At 46.8% G+C, this 18,190-nt stretch overlaps 1 protein-coding gene across 5 annotated transcripts in view; it reads right to left on the reverse strand.

The window, feature by feature from the left end:
• The window catches only part of LOC106609678 (oxysterol-binding protein-related protein 8), a 164,830-nt gene that overhangs the window by 68,750 nt on the left and 77,890 nt on the right, over positions 1–18,190 (reverse strand). For 4 of the 5 annotated variants that reach the window (XM_082977806.1, XM_082977807.1, XM_082977805.1 and 1 more), the window contains one exon: positions 17,581–17,976. In XM_082977806.1, coding sequence (XP_082833932.1) covers positions 17,581–17,976 — 396 coding nt within the window. Of the gene's footprint in view, positions 1–4,751; positions 5,113–17,580; positions 17,977–18,190 lie in introns of those variants that run through there. The other variant, XM_082977809.1, reaches the window with a different exon arrangement.

Here is an 18,190-nt window from a genome sequence, read left to right on the forward strand (position 1 = left end):
AGGCGCATGTACATTGTGTGTTTTGGTCATGTCTATGGAGGGAGCACACACACACACACACACACACACACACACACACACACACACACACACACACACACACACACACACACACACACACACACACCACACACACACACACACACACACACACACACACACACACACACACACACACACACACACACACACACACACACACACACACACACACACACACACACACACACACACACACACACACACACCACACACACACACACACACACACACACACACACACACACACACACACACACACACACACACACACACACACACACACACACACACACACACACACACACACACACACACACACACACACACACACACACACACACACACACACACACACACACACACACACACACACACACACACACACACACACACACACACACACACACACACACACACACACACACACACACACACACACACACACACACACACACACACACACACACACACACACACACACACACACACACACACACACACACACACACACACACACACACACACACACACACACACACACACACACACACACACACACACACACACACACACACACACACACACACACACACACACACACACACACACACACACACACACACACACACACACACACACACACACACACACACACACACACACACACACACACACACACACACACACACACACACACACACACACACACACACACACACACACACACACACACACACACACACACACACACACACACACACACAGCATGACAGCTTTGACGAACACTGACACTGTCTCCATGTTCTCGGGAAGAACAGAAAGGTTCCCTAGCAACAGCTGGCCTGACGAAAACTGGGGAAGGGTGAAAACATTACCTGCTATACGCACTACGATAAAGCCTCAATTTTGAGTTTTGGGGGCATAAATCAGTGTGCAGGCAGGTATGCTGTTTGCTTTACATTTGCCATGGCAACAAGGTCACCATAACCATTTTGACTCTGGGTCTGATGGAGCAGCACGGAGCAGGATGGAGCAGCACGGAGCGAATGAAGCAGGAAGGAGCAGCACGGAGCTGTGTGCCAAAGTGGTTGCAATGATGTCATTAAGACATCTTTTGGTAAACAGTCTATTTAGCAACCAGAAAAAGACATCTCTATCTGGTTGTAATCTGACCAGATAACAAACTAAATATGACATCTTTCCCTGGTTGTAACAGAGACCAGTTGGCTATAATCTGCATGACATCATTAGACATTCTCAATCAGAAAAACAGATTACAAACAGAAAAAATTGTCATGTTCTTCATTTTGCCCAATGGGATAGCATGGTGCAGTGCTACAGTGGGATAGCATGGTGCAGTGCTACAGTGGGATAGCATGGCGCAGTGCTACAGTGGGATAGCATGGCGCAGTGCTACAGTGGGATAGCATGGTGCAGTGCTACAGTGGGATAGCATGGTGCAGTGCTACAGTGGGATAGCATGGTGCAGTGCTACAGTGGGATAGCATGGTGCAGTGCTACAGTGGGATAGCATGGCGCAGTGCTACAGCATGATAGCATGGCGCAGTGCTACAGTGGGATAGCATGGTGCAGTGCTACAGTGGGATAGCATGGTGCAGTGCTACAGTGGGATAGCATGGCGCAGTGCTGTGCTACAGTGGGATAGCATGGCGCAGTGCTACAGTGGGATAGCATGGTGCAGTGCTACAGTGGGATAGCATGGCGCAGTGCTACAGTGGGATAGCATGGCGCAGTGCTACAGTGGGATAGCATGGCGCAGTGCTACAGTGGGATAGCATGGCGCAGTGCTACAGTGGGATAGCATGGTGCAGTGCTACAGTGGGATAGCATGGTGCAGTGCTACAGTGGGATAGCATGGCGCAGTGCTACAGTGGGATAGCATGGTGCAGTGCTACAGTGGGAGGCAGGCCTGTAGCAATCTCTGGAGTTTTTAAAGAGACCGGTATTACTCCTAAAACCTGTTGCACCATTTACTTCAGAACATCAGAGGTCATTGTACCACGTCCACAGGACAGTGGGAAGGGTCAAAATACACATTTCCTTTGCAAAACGGACAATAAACGGGCAATCTGCTGGATCACTACACCCATTTTTTGACTTTTGAATGAATGATATACAGTACCAGTCAAAAGTTTGGACACACCTACTCATTTATTTTCTACATTGTAGAATAATAGTGAAGACACCAAGAGTGTGCAAAGCTGTCATCAAGGCAAAGGGTGGCTACTTTAAATAATCTAAAAAATAAAATATATTTTGATTTGTTTAACACTTGTTTGGTTATTACATGTGTTACTTAATAGTTTTGGTGTCTTCACTATTATTATACAATGTAGAAAAATGTAAAACCCTTGAATGATAATGTGTGTCCATTGATTGTTGAAGGATATAAATGTACAAATGCCTCATGAGCATAGTTCAACTGTCTTACACCATCAGAACCACAAAAATAAGCTTTTGGGTTCTGATGTATAGCCAGAAGACAAGGTTAAAACTATCATTTCTGATGTATAGCCAGAAGACAAGGTTAAAACTATCATTTCTGATGTATAGCCAGAAGACAAGGTTAAAACTATCATTTCTGATGTATAGCCAGAAGACAAGGTTAAAACTATCATTTCTGATGTATAGCCAGAAGACAAGGTTAAAACTATCATTTCTGATGTATAGCCAGAAGACATGGTTAAAACTATCATTTTGATCTCATGGATGGTCAGTCCTTGAATCCATAGCTCTGTCTATGAATTTGAGAGTGGTTCCATTTCTCCAGCCCCATCCCTCAGCATTCTTACCTAAACAGTGGTGGGGTGTCCTCTTAGTGTTTGAACTGCAGATTACCCCTTTAAGGAAGCAAGCGATGCAGCCTGTCATCACATCGCGAGACTGGCAATGGTCCCAAATGGCACCCTATTCCCAATATAGTGCACTACTTTTGACCAATTAATAGGGAATAGGGTGCCATTTGGGATGTAACCCTGCAATGACTTTGTAATGACGTGCTGCAATGGTTACTCTGACCCAGGGGTGATCCAAATTACAGGGCTCATCTGCTGCAGGGCTCATCTGCTGCAGGGCTCATCTGCGAAAGAGACCGTGGTCTCAGCATGACTCCCTGCTTAAATAAAGGTTCATTAAAAATAAATCCGTACTGCCATTCCATTGTCAACAGAGCTAGCAGAGCACCGCAATTCCACCCTTTCTCCATTCATGACCTCCAAAACCAATTAATGTTCAGCCTGCAAACAACGGCTAGCAACAACAACAACACAAACAGGGGAGTGTTCATTGGCAGTCGGCATGGACCGGATCCTCCTCGGCTACGCTGCAACTGTTGCTGGCCAGACAAAGCTACTTAATCTTTGGGGTGGATAATATTTCAAACGAGTGGTCGTGGGCTAGGAGCTATTAGGACACCGATATTTCCTGTCTGTCTTTTTGGTGCACGTGATTGGTCTATTAATAGGACGCCGCCCAGGTTAATCTGCTGAGTCATTGGCCCCTCACTGGCACCTCCTGTGGAGAAGCTAGCCCCAGGTAACCCTGAAAGAGGGGGGGACCAGAGCCCAGCCAACAGGCCCCAGCCATACAGTCACAATGATCTATTGGCAGAGAAGCTGGAGCACCGATGAAACTGTGTGGAGATCGTCTCCAAAATGGCAGATATACTTTTGATAGATTAAGCTGTGTACAACCTGATGAACCTGATTCTGAAATGTAATGTGGTTGATAATAAGGAAATAGTATCACGTACCTATTGTTATTGAGATTACATTTGGCTGAAGAGAAAGAGAGAATACAACCAGCCTGTACCAGCCGTCTCCGGTGAATCGGCAATCTTTGTGAAAAGCCTGCGGCTCTCCTGGCAGGATGAGAGCTTCTTAGACAGTCTTCAACAGAGATGAATGGAGGCTGTGTCGGCTCTGTGGCTGGGAGGCTGACAGGCTGACAGGTTAAAAACATGACACTCACTACAGAAGCTTTAGGTCTAATTCACTTCACTTGACGTTCTGTGAAAGTTCTGCTGATCTCACGCTCAGGTGGACGGTCACTCCAAAGCAGCGCACAGTTACTCGGGCTACCGAGTACGATATAATACGTTTGTATATGACCGAGTACATTTCTATACAAGGAAAAAGATGTATTAAAAGTATATTCTAATATAAGAATTCAAAACTCTAAGGAGAAATAGATACGACAGGTTCAACATCAGAATCTGCATCAGGCAACGCAAAAAGGAACAGCAAGAGAATTGCTCCAGTACTGTGACAGTATACTGAGAACAATAACCTCCTGCACATTAGTGTCTGAAATAACAGTCACAGTCAACAACCAGTATCTAGGGGTTACGACTCTGCCTCTACAGGGAACAAGCACACAGGTAACTCTGCTACAGGGACACCACTACAGCCACAGTGTACCTGTAGTTCCAATATTTCTACAGTGTCCATCTAGAACACAATAGACCTTCAAATAACAGCACAGTCACTGTCCACAACCAGTGTCTAGGGGTTACGACTCTATAGGGAACAAGCACACAGGTCACTTGGCTACAGTACAGAGGGTACTACTCAAAGCAACAGCTAGCCTACAACTAGCTGGGTGTAGAAGAGCCCGCGGCAGGGCAGGCTCCTCATCAGACTGGAGGGGAAGGGTGAGGGGTCCAACACCGCCTCAACTACCACACCCACCTGGCAGCGAGAGGGGCGACAGCTCGTTGTAGCCCCCGAAAGAAGCGTTGCGGATGAGCTTGCGTCCGTCGGGGTGTGGGGGCCGCGGCGAGCTGGTCGTGCCGCACGTTGAGAAGCGGCGACGGCACAGCGCTCCCTCCTCCTTCATCATGGGGCCGGCGAGAGCCCGGGGGGGCCTGAGGAGGGCCTGCTGGGGATCAGCGGGGGCCAAGCAGGGCGAAGCCGCTGACCGCGAAATGCTCAGATCTGATCGCCCGCAGCCAGGCACACACACAGGACACAGCAAGCACAGCAACTCAGTCTCAAGGCACTCAAAGCAGTGCAGCACAATTTATCGCTTTCTCCCTCCCTCTCTCTTGTTCCCACCCTCTCTTTCTCCCTCTCTCTCTCTCTCCTGTCTGTGTGTGTGTGTGTGTGTGTGTGAGAGAGTGAGTGCAAGGGGAGGAAGCTCTGAGTACTACGCTGACGAATCAGCAGAGTCCCTCCCCCTGCTACTCCATGCACCAGCAGTGTACAGAAGAGTTGCATCTTATCTAGCGTACTCCATGCAACAGCCTGCTACCCCTCTTTCTCTTTCCTTCTTTCAATGAATAGCTCTACTTTTCTCACTGCCAACCAGTCTCCCTCCTCCTGTCTCCCTCCTCCCTCCTCCTGTCCTCTCTTTCCCTCTTGTTTTTTGTAAGTCTTTCATTTTCTCCTCTCTGTACACTGTGTATTTCTCTGTGTGGCATCTCCTCATTTTTACATTTACATTGTAATAATTTAGCAGACGCTCTTATCCACAGCAACTTACAGAAGCAATTAAGGCTAAGTGTCTTGCTCAAGGGCCCATTGTCAAATTTTTTCACCTGGTCGGCTCGTGGATTCGAACCAGCGACCTTTCGGTTACTGGCCCAAAGCTCTTACCCGCTAGGCTACCTGCTGCTCTGTCGCGGTATCTCCTCTCACGGTATCTCTCCTAAATCTCTTTCCCTTCTCCTTGAACAACACAGCTCAGATTAATATCACCCCTCTCTTCCTGCTCACTGTCTTTCTCACAGTGTGTGAGTGTGTGTCATAATCCTGCACGTCTGACTGGCCACTCCAGCTACAGCACTCAGACACCTGCTACCACATACTAAACACACACACTAGACACTAACACACACACACACACTAATGTAATACAGCCAGTCTCTATTGACCCTGCCTGTGAGGACGGAATGAAGTCTCTCTTGGACAAACTCTCTGCATGCCCTATCGTATTCCACAGACGCAAAGACCAAACTGGCCAGTTGACTTCCCCAATGCTTGTCTGGCCAATCAATTCCTTTGAGCCCCTCAGGTAGAACACCAAGCCTGTTACTGAGCCCCTCAGGTAGAACACCAAGCCTGTTACTGAGCCCCTCAGGTAGAACACCAAGCCTGTTACTGAGCCCCTCAGGTAGAACACCAAGCCTGTTACTGAGCCCCTCAGGTAGAATACCAAGCCTGTTACTGAGCCCCTCAGGTAGAACACCAAGCCTGTTACTGAGCCCCTCAGGTAGAACACCAAGCCTGTTACTGAGCCCCTCAGGTAGAACACCAAGCCTGTTACTGAGCCCCTCAGGTAGAATACCAAGCCTGTTACTGAGCCCCTCAGGTAGAACACCAAGCCTGTTACTGAGCCCCTCAGGTAGAATACCAAGCCTGTTACTGAGCCCCTCAGGTAGAATACCAAGCCTGTTACTGAGCCCCTCAGGTAGAACACCAAGCCTGTTACTGAGCCCCTAGAACACCAAGCCTGTTACTGAGCCCCTCAGGTAGAATACCAAGCCTGTTACTGAGCCCCTCAGGTAGAACACCAAGCCTGTTACTGAGCCCCTCAGGTAGAACACCAAGCCTGTTACTGAGCCCCTCAGGTAGAATACCAAGCCTGTTACTGAGCCCCTCAGGTAGAACACCAAGCCTGTTACTGAGCCCCTCAGGTAGAACACCAAGCCTGTTACTGAGCCCCTCAGGTAGAATACCAAGCCTGTTACTGAGCCCCTCAGGTAGAACACCAAGCCTGTTACTGAGCCCCTCAGGTAGAACACCAAGCCTGTTACTGAGCCCCTCAGGTAGAACACCAAGCCTGTTACTGAGCCCCTCAGGTAGAATACCAAGCCTGTTACTGAGCCCCTCAGGTAGAACACCAAGCCTGTTACTGAGCCCCTCAGGTAGAACACCAAGCCTGTTACTGAGCCCCTCAGGTAGAACACCAAGCCTGTTACTGAGCCCCTCAGGTAGAACACCAAGCCTGTTACTGAGCCCCTCAGGTAGAATACCAAGCCTGTTACTGAGCTCCTCAGGTAGAACACCAAGCCTGTTACTGAGCCCCTCAGGAAGAATACCAAGCCTGTTACTGAGCCCCTCAGGTAGAACACCAAGCCTGTTACTGAGCCCCTCAGGTAGAACACCAAGCCTGTTACTGAGCCCCTCAGGTAGAATACCAAGCCTGTTACTGAGCCCCACAGGTAGAATACCAAGCCTGTTACTGAGCCCCTCAGGTAGAACACCAAGCCTGTTACTGAGCCCCTCAGGTAGAATACCAAGCCTGTTACTGAGCCCCTCAGGTAGAATACCAAGCCTGTTACTGAGCCCCTCAGGTAGAACACCAAGCCTGTTACTGAGCCCCTCAGGTAGAATACCAAGCCTGTTACTGAGCCCCTCAGGTAGAACACCAAGCCTGTTACTGAGCCCCTCAGGTAGAATACCAAGCCTGTTACTGAGCCCCTCAGGTAGAATACCAAGCCTGTTACTGAGCCCCTCAGGTAGAATACCAAGCCTGTTACTGAGCCCCTCAGGTAGAATACCAAGCCTGTTACTGAGCCCCTCAGGTAGAATACCAAGCCTGTTACTGAGCCCCTCAGGTAGAACACCAAGCCTGTTACTGAGCCCCTCAGGTAGAATACCAAGCCTGTTACTGAGCCCCTCAGGTAGAACACCAAGCCTGTTACTGAGCCCCTCAGGTAGAATACCAAGCCTGTTACTGAGCCCCTCAGATAGAACACCAAGCCTGTTACTGAGCCCCTCAGGTAGAATACCAAGCCTGTTACTGAGCCCCTCAGGTAGAATACCAAGCCTGTTACTGAGCCCCTCAGGTAGAACACCAAGCCTGTTACTGAGCCCCTCAGGTAGAACACCAAGCCTGTTACTGAGCCCCTCAGGTAGAATACCAAGCCTGTTACTGAGCTCCTCAGGTAGAATACCAAGCCTGTTACTGAGCCCCTCAGGTAGAATACCAAGCCTGTTACTGTAAAATCCTGAGCCATAAGTGGCCATTATTTACTTCCCTATTTTTCTCATGTGTAGCTCCGTGCACTGCAATCAAGGCCGTTTATATTTCAGGACCACAGCCCATTCTGCCTGTCAAAAACATTGTATGTTGAAGGATCAAAAAGCCATTTTCTGACCTGTAGTTTACCATTTGTGGCTTGCTATAGGTCAGTCCACTAGCAACCAGCATGACATGAGTAGCATTTGGAGAGAACTAATGGATAACAGACCAAGGTCACACAACAGAAATGGCTATGGGACAGTTGATCAATATTTCCCCCGCTCTAGATATTGATCTCTGGAACTGCAATCTCAAGGGGACAGTTCAGACGCTCAGCTAGGAGAAAACTGTCACCATGACTGGCATCAGGAACAGGTTAAGAAGATTGAGCTGCCCCAGTCACCCTGACAACGCTGTAAGAACATTTTGTCCATAAGAAAGGTTTGTTGCAGGTCCAGAACAAAAGGGTACAAGAGAAGTAGGTGCATTGAGAAAAGAGTCTCAAAGAGCACCAATGGTTATCTCTGTGAAAACCAATAGGCCCCACCTGGTCCTTATCGTCGAAATAGAATCTCCAGAGCATTGCTGTTTTCCATCCACAAGATTCCTGGCATCCTCCCATCCCATTCAACTGACCCTTCCCTCCTAATGTTTCCTTGTTTGTTCTGTCAACAGCCTCTGGCCAATTAAGGCGTGTTATCTATATTTTCAGAATGGAAGGCATCATTCCATCCCTGTCTGTTTAGAGACGAGGCGAACAACCGCGTTGATAACAGCTCCCGAGTTCTGTGAGCGAGCGGTGATGTCACAGCGTTGCTCGGCGACACATGGAAGGAAAAAAGTGTGTCCCCAAATGTTACCTTATTTCTGACATAGTGCACTACTTCTGACCAGACTCCTATAGGCCCAGATCAACAGTAGTGCACTTTACAGGGAATAGGGAGCCATTTGGGAGACAAACACAGATCCCTGAGCAAACAGGCTAATTAACACAGGTAATTAAGACGTTCTGGAGAATGTATAATTCTAAATCCTAGGCCTAATTAACCCTGCTCCCTCAAAGGAAAGTTCAGCTGGTGCAAATTAATAAATGCCATTTTTAAGAAACGAATCAAACAACAGAGTGAAGAAACTTCACAAAGATGTTGGGCCAACAATGTGACAAACAGTTGAGGTATTTTGCTTAACCCCCTGGGTTAGGTTCGGTCGCCAACCTCCATTAGGGTAAAAGCAGTAGTCTAAGCATCAGAAGGCCAGAAGTGGACCCGGAAGCATCAGGCATGTCGCTGTCATGTCAGGAAATAGTGCGTGAGGGTATTTAGGGAGTACCCACATTAGGTCAGTGTTTGCAGACAAATATTGGGTCAGCCAAACAAAGTCAACAGGCATTCTGCATGTTTAAAAAAATATATATATTTCACCTTTATTTAACCAGGTAGGCAAGTTGAGAACAAGTTCTCATTTACAACTGCGACCTGGCCAAGATAAAGCAAAGCATTTCGACACATACAACAACACAGAGTTACACATGGAATAAACAAACACAGTAGAAAAATAAGTCTATATACAATATGAGCAAATGAGGTGAGATAAGGAAGGCAATAAATAGGCCATGGTGGCGAAGTAAATACAATATAGCAAGTAAAACACTGGAATGGTAGATTTGTAGTGGATGAATGTGCAAAGTAGAAATACTGGGGTGCAAAGGAGCAAAATAAATAAATAAATACATAAATAAATACAGTGGGGGAAGCAGTAGTTGTTTGGGCTAAATTAAAGATGGGCTATGTACAGGTGCAGTAATCTGTGAGCTGCTCTGACAGCTGGTGCTTAAAGCTAGTGAGGGAGATAAGTGTTTCCAGTTTCAGAGATTTTTGTAGTTCGTTCCAGTCATTGGCAGCAGAGAACTGGAAGGAGAGTTGGCCAAAGGAGGAATTGGCTTTGGGGGTGACCAGTGAGATATACGTGCTGGAGCGCATGCTACGGGTGGGTGCTGCTATGGTGACCAGCGAGCTGAGATAAGGGGGAACTTTACCTAGCAGGGTCTTGTAGATGACCTGGAGCCAGTGGGTTTGGCGACGAGTATGAAGCGAGGGCCAGCCAACGAGAGCGTACAGGTCGCAGTGGTGGGTAGTATATGGGGCTTTGGTGACAAAACGGATGGCACTGTGATAGACTGCATCCAATTTATTGAGTAGGGTATTGGAGGCTATTTTGTAAATGACATCGCCGAAGTCGAGGATCGGTAGGATGGTCAGTTTTACGAGGGTATGTTTGGCAGCATGAGTGAAGGACGCTTTGTTGCGAAATAGGAAGCCAAATCTATATTTAACTTTGGATTGGAGATGTTTGATGTGAGTCTGGAAGGAGAGTTTACAGTCTAGCCAGACACCTAGGTGTTTGTAGTTGTCCACATATTCTAAGTCAGAACCGTCCAGAGTAGTGATGCTGGACGGGTGGGCAGGTGTGGGCAGCGATCGGTTGAAGAGCATGCATTTAGTTTTACTTGTATTTAAGAGCAGTTGGAGGCCACGGAAGGAGAGTTGTATGGCATTGAAACTCATCTGGAGGGTTGTTAACACAGTGTCCAAAGAAGGGCCAGAAGTATACAGAATGGTGTCGTCTGCGTAGAGGTGGATCAGAGAATCACCAGCAGCAAGAGAAACATCATTGATATATACAGAGAAAAGAGTCGGCCCAAGAATTGAACCCTGTGGCACCCCCATAGAGACTGCCAGAGGCCCGGACAACAGGCCCTCCGATTTGACACACTGAACTCTATCAGAGAAGTAGTTGGTGAACCAGGCGAGGCAATCATTTGAGAAACCAAGGCTGTTGAGTCTGCCGATGAGGATGTGGTGATTGACGGAGTCGAAAGCCTTGGCCAGGTCAATGAGTACGGCTGCACAGTATTGTTTCTTATCGATGGCGGTTAAGATATCGTTTAGGACCTTGAGCGTGGCTGAGGTGCACCCATGACCAGCTCTGAAACCAGATTGCATAGCGGAGAAGGTATGGTGGGATTCAAAATGGTCGGTAATCTGTTTGTTAACTTGGCTTTCGAAGACCTTAGAAAGGCAGGGTAGGATAGATTGAGGTCTGTAGCAGTTTGGGTCAAGAGTGTCCCCCCTTTAAAGAGGGGGATGACCACAGCTGCTTTCCAATCTTTGGGAATCTCAGACAACACGAAAGAGAGGTTGAACAGGCCAGTAATAGGGGTTGCAACAATTTCGGCAGATAATTTTAGAAACAAAGGGTTCAGATTGTCTAGCCCGGCTGATTTGTAGGGGTCCAGATTTTGCAGCTCTTTCAGAACATCAGCTGACTGGATTTGGGAGAAGGAGAAATGGGGAAGGCTTGGGCGAGTTGCTGTAGGGGGTGCAGTGCTGTTGACCGGGGTAGGGGTAGCCAGGTGGAAAGCATGGCCAGCCGTAGAAAAATGCTTATTGAAATTCTCAACTATAGTGACATGTCGTCAAATCTATTCAGATATGTTCCTGGAATGAACCATGGCAAGTTGAACAAAGGGGCTTACGGCTCTTTCTCTCAAAGCAACCTTAGCCCCCACAACTTTGGTCCCTCTCTAGACTATGAATCCTGTCACCACAAGCCTCTCTGAATACAACCTCTACGGCCCAGTTCACTTGATGTAGTCACTATGCAGAAAAGTCAAAGGTCAAATAGAGGGTGCTTATATTTTTCCTGTTTCACACATGTACAAGTGTGCAACCTGTGTAGTGTGAAAAAGAAATGTATATATCCCATTCCCCCTGAGACATCCTTGGAGAGTAGGGTCACGGACAGGGATCAGCCATTACTGCCGGCGACCATGGAGCAATTAGGGTTAAAGTGCTCTGTTCCAATACCTGCATCATCTAGACTGCATCCCAAATGGCACCCCATTCCCTAGAAAAGTGCACTACGTTTGACCAGAGCCCCATGTGCCCTGGTCAAAAGTTGTACACTATATAGGTAGGGTTCTAATAGGGTTCCATTAGGGCCGTAGCCCTGGAGTGTATCAGGGCCGGGATCATACCAGTATCACTATACTCCTTAGTATCGTGGCAAGGAAACAAAACACCGAGAGGATTTAACTTCTTTAGGAAAACAGCCCTACTGTTGGAAACAAACATTATGTTGTCATCTAGAATCACATGTATTTATTTTCCAAGCCATAGGACACAATATGTTACATACAGCAGGTCTGTTTTATTGCGATACAACATAGTCTCTCATGACAGACTATAAATCGAGTAGTAGGCTAGAACACGTAAGATTTGGGTCTGGGATCCGAGATGACCAGTAACACAACACTGGTGTTAGTATTCCTAGAGGGTCTGGGGGGTCTCTGTACAGAGAGTCACACTGAGATACAGCCACTCCAGTGAATGCCAGACCCAGTGAAGTACCCAAAAGACAGACAATGCCAATCATTATTGGTGTATTCATCATCAATACGTCTTATACGCAAAGAAACCTCATAAACTTTTACAGATGCACCATCGAGAGCATCCTGTCAGGCTGTTTCACCGCCTGGTACGGCAACTGTACCGCCCGCAACCGCAGTATAAAGTAGTCTATGATATACCTTACTGTATCCTTCTACAGTATATAGTAGTCTATGATGTACCCTACTGTATCCTTCTACAGTATATAGTAGTCTATGATGTACCCTACTGTATCCTTCTACAGTATATAATAGTCTATGATGTACCCTACTGTATCCTTCTACAGTATATAGTAGTCTATGATGTACCCTACTGTATCCTTCTACAGTATATAATAGTATATGATGTACCTTACTGTATCCTTCTACAATATATAGTAGTCTATGATGTACCCTACTATATCCTTCTACAGTATATAGTAGTCTATGATGCACCATACTATATCCTTCTACAGTATATAGTAGTCTATGATGTACGTTACTGTATCCTTCCCTTACAGTATATAGTAGTCTATGCTGACCAAAATAAGCGAGACCAAAATAAGGATCCTAATGCTGCATCTCCACTGCCAAAGTTGCATCTCTCTGTTTGCTCCTAATGCAGCATCTCTCTGCTCCTAATGCTGCATCTCTCTGCATGGGAGAGACCAAAATAAGGATCTCAATGCTGCATCTCCACTGCCAAAGTTGCATCTCTCTGTTAGCTCCTAGTGCTGCATCTCTCTGTTAGCTCCTAATGCTGCATCTCTCTGTTAGCTCCTAATGCTGACATCTCTCTGTTAGCTCCTAGTGCTGCATCTCTCTGTTAGCTCCTAATGCTGCATCTCTCTGTTAGCTCCTAATGCTGCATCTCTCTGTTAGCTCCTAATGCTGCATCTCTCTGTTAGCTCCTAGTGCTGCATCTCTCTGTTAGCTCCTAATGCTGCATCTCTCTGTTAGCTCCTAATGCTGCATCTCTCTGTTAGCTCCTAATGCTGCATCTCTCTGTTAGCTCCTAATGTTGCATCTCTCTGTTAGCTCCTAGTGCTGCATCTCTCTGTTAGCTCCTAATGCTGCATCTCTCTGTTAGCTCCTAATGCTACATCTCTCTGTTAGCTCCTAATGCTACATCTCTCTGTTAGCATCTAATGCTACATCTCTCTGTTAGCTCCTAGTGCTACATCTCTCTGTTAGCGCCTAATGTTACATCTCCCTGCTAGCTCCTAATGTTGAATCTCTCTGTTAGCGTCTAATGCTACATCTCTCTGTTAGCTCCTAGTGCTACATCTCTCTGTTAGCGCCTAATGTTACATCTCCCTGGTAGCTCCTTAATGTTGAATCTCTCTGTTAGCGCCTAATGTTACATCTCCCTGCTAGCTCCTAATGCTACATCTCTCTGTTAGCTCCTAATGCTACATCTCTCTGTTAGCTCCTAATGCTACATCTCTCTGTTAGCGTCTAATGCTACATCTCTCTGTTAGCTCCTAGTGCTACATCTCTCTGTTAGCACCTAATGTTACATCTCCCTGCTAGCTCCTAGTGCTACAGCTCTCTGTTAGCGCCTAATGTTACATCTCCCTGCTAGCTCCTAGTGCTACATCTCTCTGTTAGCGCCTAATGTTACATCTCCCTGCTAGCTCCTAATGTTGAATCTCTCTGTTAGCGCCTAATGTTACATCTCCCTGCTAGCTCCTAATGTTGAATCTCTCTGTTAGCGTCTAATGTTACATCTCCCTGCTAGCTCCTAATGTTGAATCTCTCTGTTAGCTCCTAATGCTACATCTCTCTGTTAGCTCCTAATGCTACATATTCACTGGCAAAGCTGCATATCTCCGTTAGCAGCTGCTTAGCTACAGAGACACGACCATCTTAATATAACTCGGCTGTACTTGCCTTCCGCCGTTGTGGCGACATAAGGAGAATGCCAACCAAGGTCAATTGGAGACGAAGGTCCTTACCAGTAAACTGAAACCGCTCTCTCTCTCTCTCTCTCTCTCTCTCTCTCTATATATATATATATAGATATATATATACATACATGTCTCCCCACCAGCTGTGCTTGCCCAGCCTACAGACATCCAGGGCGAGCCCAGGCCCAGAGACCCCCAGATCGTCCATCCGGTTCTCCTGATCTCCAACTGGCCCTGCAAAAACACTCTGAGCTCCCCAGACACCGCCGCCCATTGGTGGATGGCCAGGCAGGAAGTAGGAAAGAGCTGCGATTGGTTCAGACGGGTGTCCCCGTCCATCTTAAGCCAGGGTGACAGGCGTAATCCCTGAGGCTGAGCCTAAATCCGGGTTGTCCCCACCTGCTCCCTCCCTCCCTCCCTCCCTCCTCCTCTCCTGCTGTCCATCTACCTGGCCAGGGTGAGAGAGGAGATAGAGACAGTTAAAGAGAGTGTCTGGAAAGCAGATTTGTATTGCCATGAGTCAACATGATGGGTCCGGGTCTATTTTAGTGTAACAGTGCCAGGGCAGGGAGAAAGGCCTTGCTTAGTAGGCTGTCCATGTACAGACTGTCTTAGCTGCAGCACAGCAGGCAGCTCCCTATAGCCAGGCAGAGACTGAGGCAGACAGTGCATGAACAAGCTCAGCATTTAGCTGTCCCTTATCTGCAGAGGGAATCTAGCCTCATACAATGTGTTTTTGGCATTATTGCTGTCTATAGAATATCTAAGCTTTGATTACCCAGGTCTGTACTATTCAGAATAAATATCAGTTTTGTGTAGGATCCAAATAAAATTATTATTTGGTTACATCCAACTAGTGAGGTCATGAGACAAACATATGCCGACAACATGCAAGTTGGGGGACCAATACAGCATCATTTCTAATCTTGATCCACACAACACTGTTTGAGACCAATACAGCATAATTTCCAATCTTGATCCACACAACACTGTTTGAGACCAATACAGCATCATTTCCTTCACAATACAACACTGTTTGAGACCAAAACAGCATCATTTCCTTCACAATACAACACTGTTTGAGACCAATACAGCATCATTTCCTTCACAATACAACACTGTTTGAGACCAATACAGCATCCTTTCCCTCACAATACAACACTGTTTGAGACCAAAACAGCATAATTTCCCTCACAACACAACACTGTTTGAGACCAAAACAGCATCCTTTCCCTCACAATACAACACTGTTTGAGACCAATACAGCATCCTTTCCCTCACAATACAACACTGTTTGAGACCAAAACAGCATAATTTCCCTCACAACACAACACTGTTTGAGACCAATACAGCATCATTTCCCTCACAATACAACACTGTTTGAGACCAATACAGCATAATTTCCCTCACAATACAACACTGTTTGAAACCAATACAGCATCATTTCCCTCACAATACAACACTGTTTGAGACCAATACAGCATCATTTCCTTCACAATACAACAGTGTTTGAGACCTAATACAGCATAATTTCCTTCACAATACAACACTGTTTGAGACCAATACAGCATCATTTCTCTCACAATATAAAGAGGCTACTTTTGGCAGTGGGGGTTACCATGGAAACCTGGACCAGGGCTTAAGAGTTCCGAAGGTTTTAGAGTTTAACCTATCAGAACTATATTCTTCTCACAGAGAACGTTTGTTGTGGAACTAGGACAGGAATTCACATCCCCTCTTTCAAGTAAGTAGGAACACTTGGCATAATCTAAAGAGGGGAGGGACTTTATGGCCTTTTAAGCCCCAATCAGGAGTTTATGTTTCAGCCTGACGGCAGCCCCACCAGGGACAGACAATACACGAGCACAGCATTATAGTTGGAAGCTATAGACTACATCGCTTGTTTCCAAAGACAACAAAATGAAACACAAACAATGGAACAATGGTACCTTTAATGCAGGGTTCTGATATGATGAGACAGCTGTACGAAGGTCAAAAGGCATTTCTAAGTTATATTCTTTAAGAATCAACAGTTGAAATGGCCATTGAACAGCAGGAAATATTCCAAATTGTGAGACCTTAAGAAGACCACCATGATTATCTCTACTGATAGTCTGATGCCTCTGAATAAACGATATCCGAGAACACAATATGAGAGAGTTAAAGGCTGCGTCCCATTTAGTGCACTACTATGGCACTAAATAGAGAATAGGGTGCCATTTGAGATGCATCCAATGTGGTGTCATGATAAACGGAGGGTATAGTGACGTTGGACCAACAACAGACTGGTAAATGTCACGATGGCCGTCACACGTGTTCACCGCCTGTCTGTTCACACTGAAGGAAGGATACAGATCACCGGCATTGTTGCCTCCCAGCCTTTCATCCTTATTGGATTCTCTGCCCTTTGGGACGGCATTACCTGTGAAGCGCTCGGCCTACATTCTTATATTCAGAAGAGCAAACCAGCAACAACCACAACTGAGAAACTGACAGTAGGAAAATAACACTGGATGTATTGGCTTAGAGTTAGCTAATAAAAATCATTTCTGTCATTTACCAGCCTACATCCCAGAGCTGTATAGAGGCCTAGGTACTAGCAATATCAATGCAACCATCTGCCTCTCATATACTCAAGGAAGGTTTTTTTTATTATTATGGTTCTATCCCAGAATTATTTCCTTTTGTGCAATGACTGGTTACCCAGTTGTATAAGTCCCCCCAACCGCACCACTCAGGTCTCTTTGGAGAGAAGTGCTGCTTGTTCTGATAGAATGCAGACACATTTGATTTGAAGGTGCTCTAGAATGAGTAGAGAAAAATATTTGTTTTTCCTTTTAGCTTCTGCTCCCCCTGGTGGTAGACAATGGAACATCCCAGAAGGAAAGTACTGAAGTGTAGGATGAACCATTATTGACATTTGGAGGGTAAAAACCTTCCCAAACCACCTTAAAACACACCCATGCCTTGTCATATACAAGTCTCAAATTTTAAATAAAAACATCAGATCATTTTGCTTAGAGCATTGGTTACCTCTTTGCTTCCCATGGTATCTGCTTCAACCCTGAAGGTTGCATGGTGCCTAGCAGAGCCCATCAACCTCCAGAGGACACTGTGGTTCAGGAATATTGAGGTTAGTACAGAGGTTGAGAGATACCTGACCCTGGGTCTGTGCTTAGAGGGCAAAGTGTGCCTGGAAGAAGAAGGTGGTCTTACCATGGGTGTAGCTGAGCCCCGGGCTGAGGGAAGAGGGGCTGGCGAGGTGATCTCTGCTGGGGGTGTGGAGGCTCCCATCCTTCTCCTTCTCTCTGTCCTTCTCCCTCTCCTTCTCTCGCTCCTTCTCCTCCCTCTTCTCTCGCTCCTTCTCCTCCCTCTTCTCTCGCTCCTTCTCCTCCCTCTTCTCTCGCTCCTTCTCCTCCCTCTTCTCTCGCTCCTTCTCCTTCTCTCGCTCTTTCTCCTCCCTCTTCTCTCGCTCCTTCTCCTCCCTCTTCTCTCGCTCCTTCTCCTTCTCTCGCTCTTTCTCCTCCCTCTTCTCTCGCTCCTTCCCCTGGCTTCGCTGGCTCATCCTCCCTGGGGTCAATAGGATGGGGTCATCACTGGGAATTAAGGCAGCTGGAGGAGAGCAAAAGCGAGAAAGAGAGAGAGAGAGGGAGAGAGAAAAGGGAAAGAGAGAGAGAGAGGGGGGAGAAAAGGGAAAGAGAGAGAGAGAGGGGGGAGAAAAGGGAAAGAGAGAGAGAGAGAGGGAGAAAAGGGAAAGAGAGAGAGGGGGGAGAAAAGGGAAAGAGAGAGAGAGAGGGGGGAGAAAACGGAAAGACAGAGGTAGAAA

Source organism: Salmo salar, chromosome 07, assembly GCF_965601325.2.
Source record: "Salmo salar chromosome 07, fSalSal1, whole genome shotgun sequence".
In the NCBI taxonomy this organism is placed as follows: domain Eukaryota; kingdom Metazoa; phylum Chordata; class Actinopteri; order Salmoniformes; family Salmonidae; genus Salmo; species Salmo salar.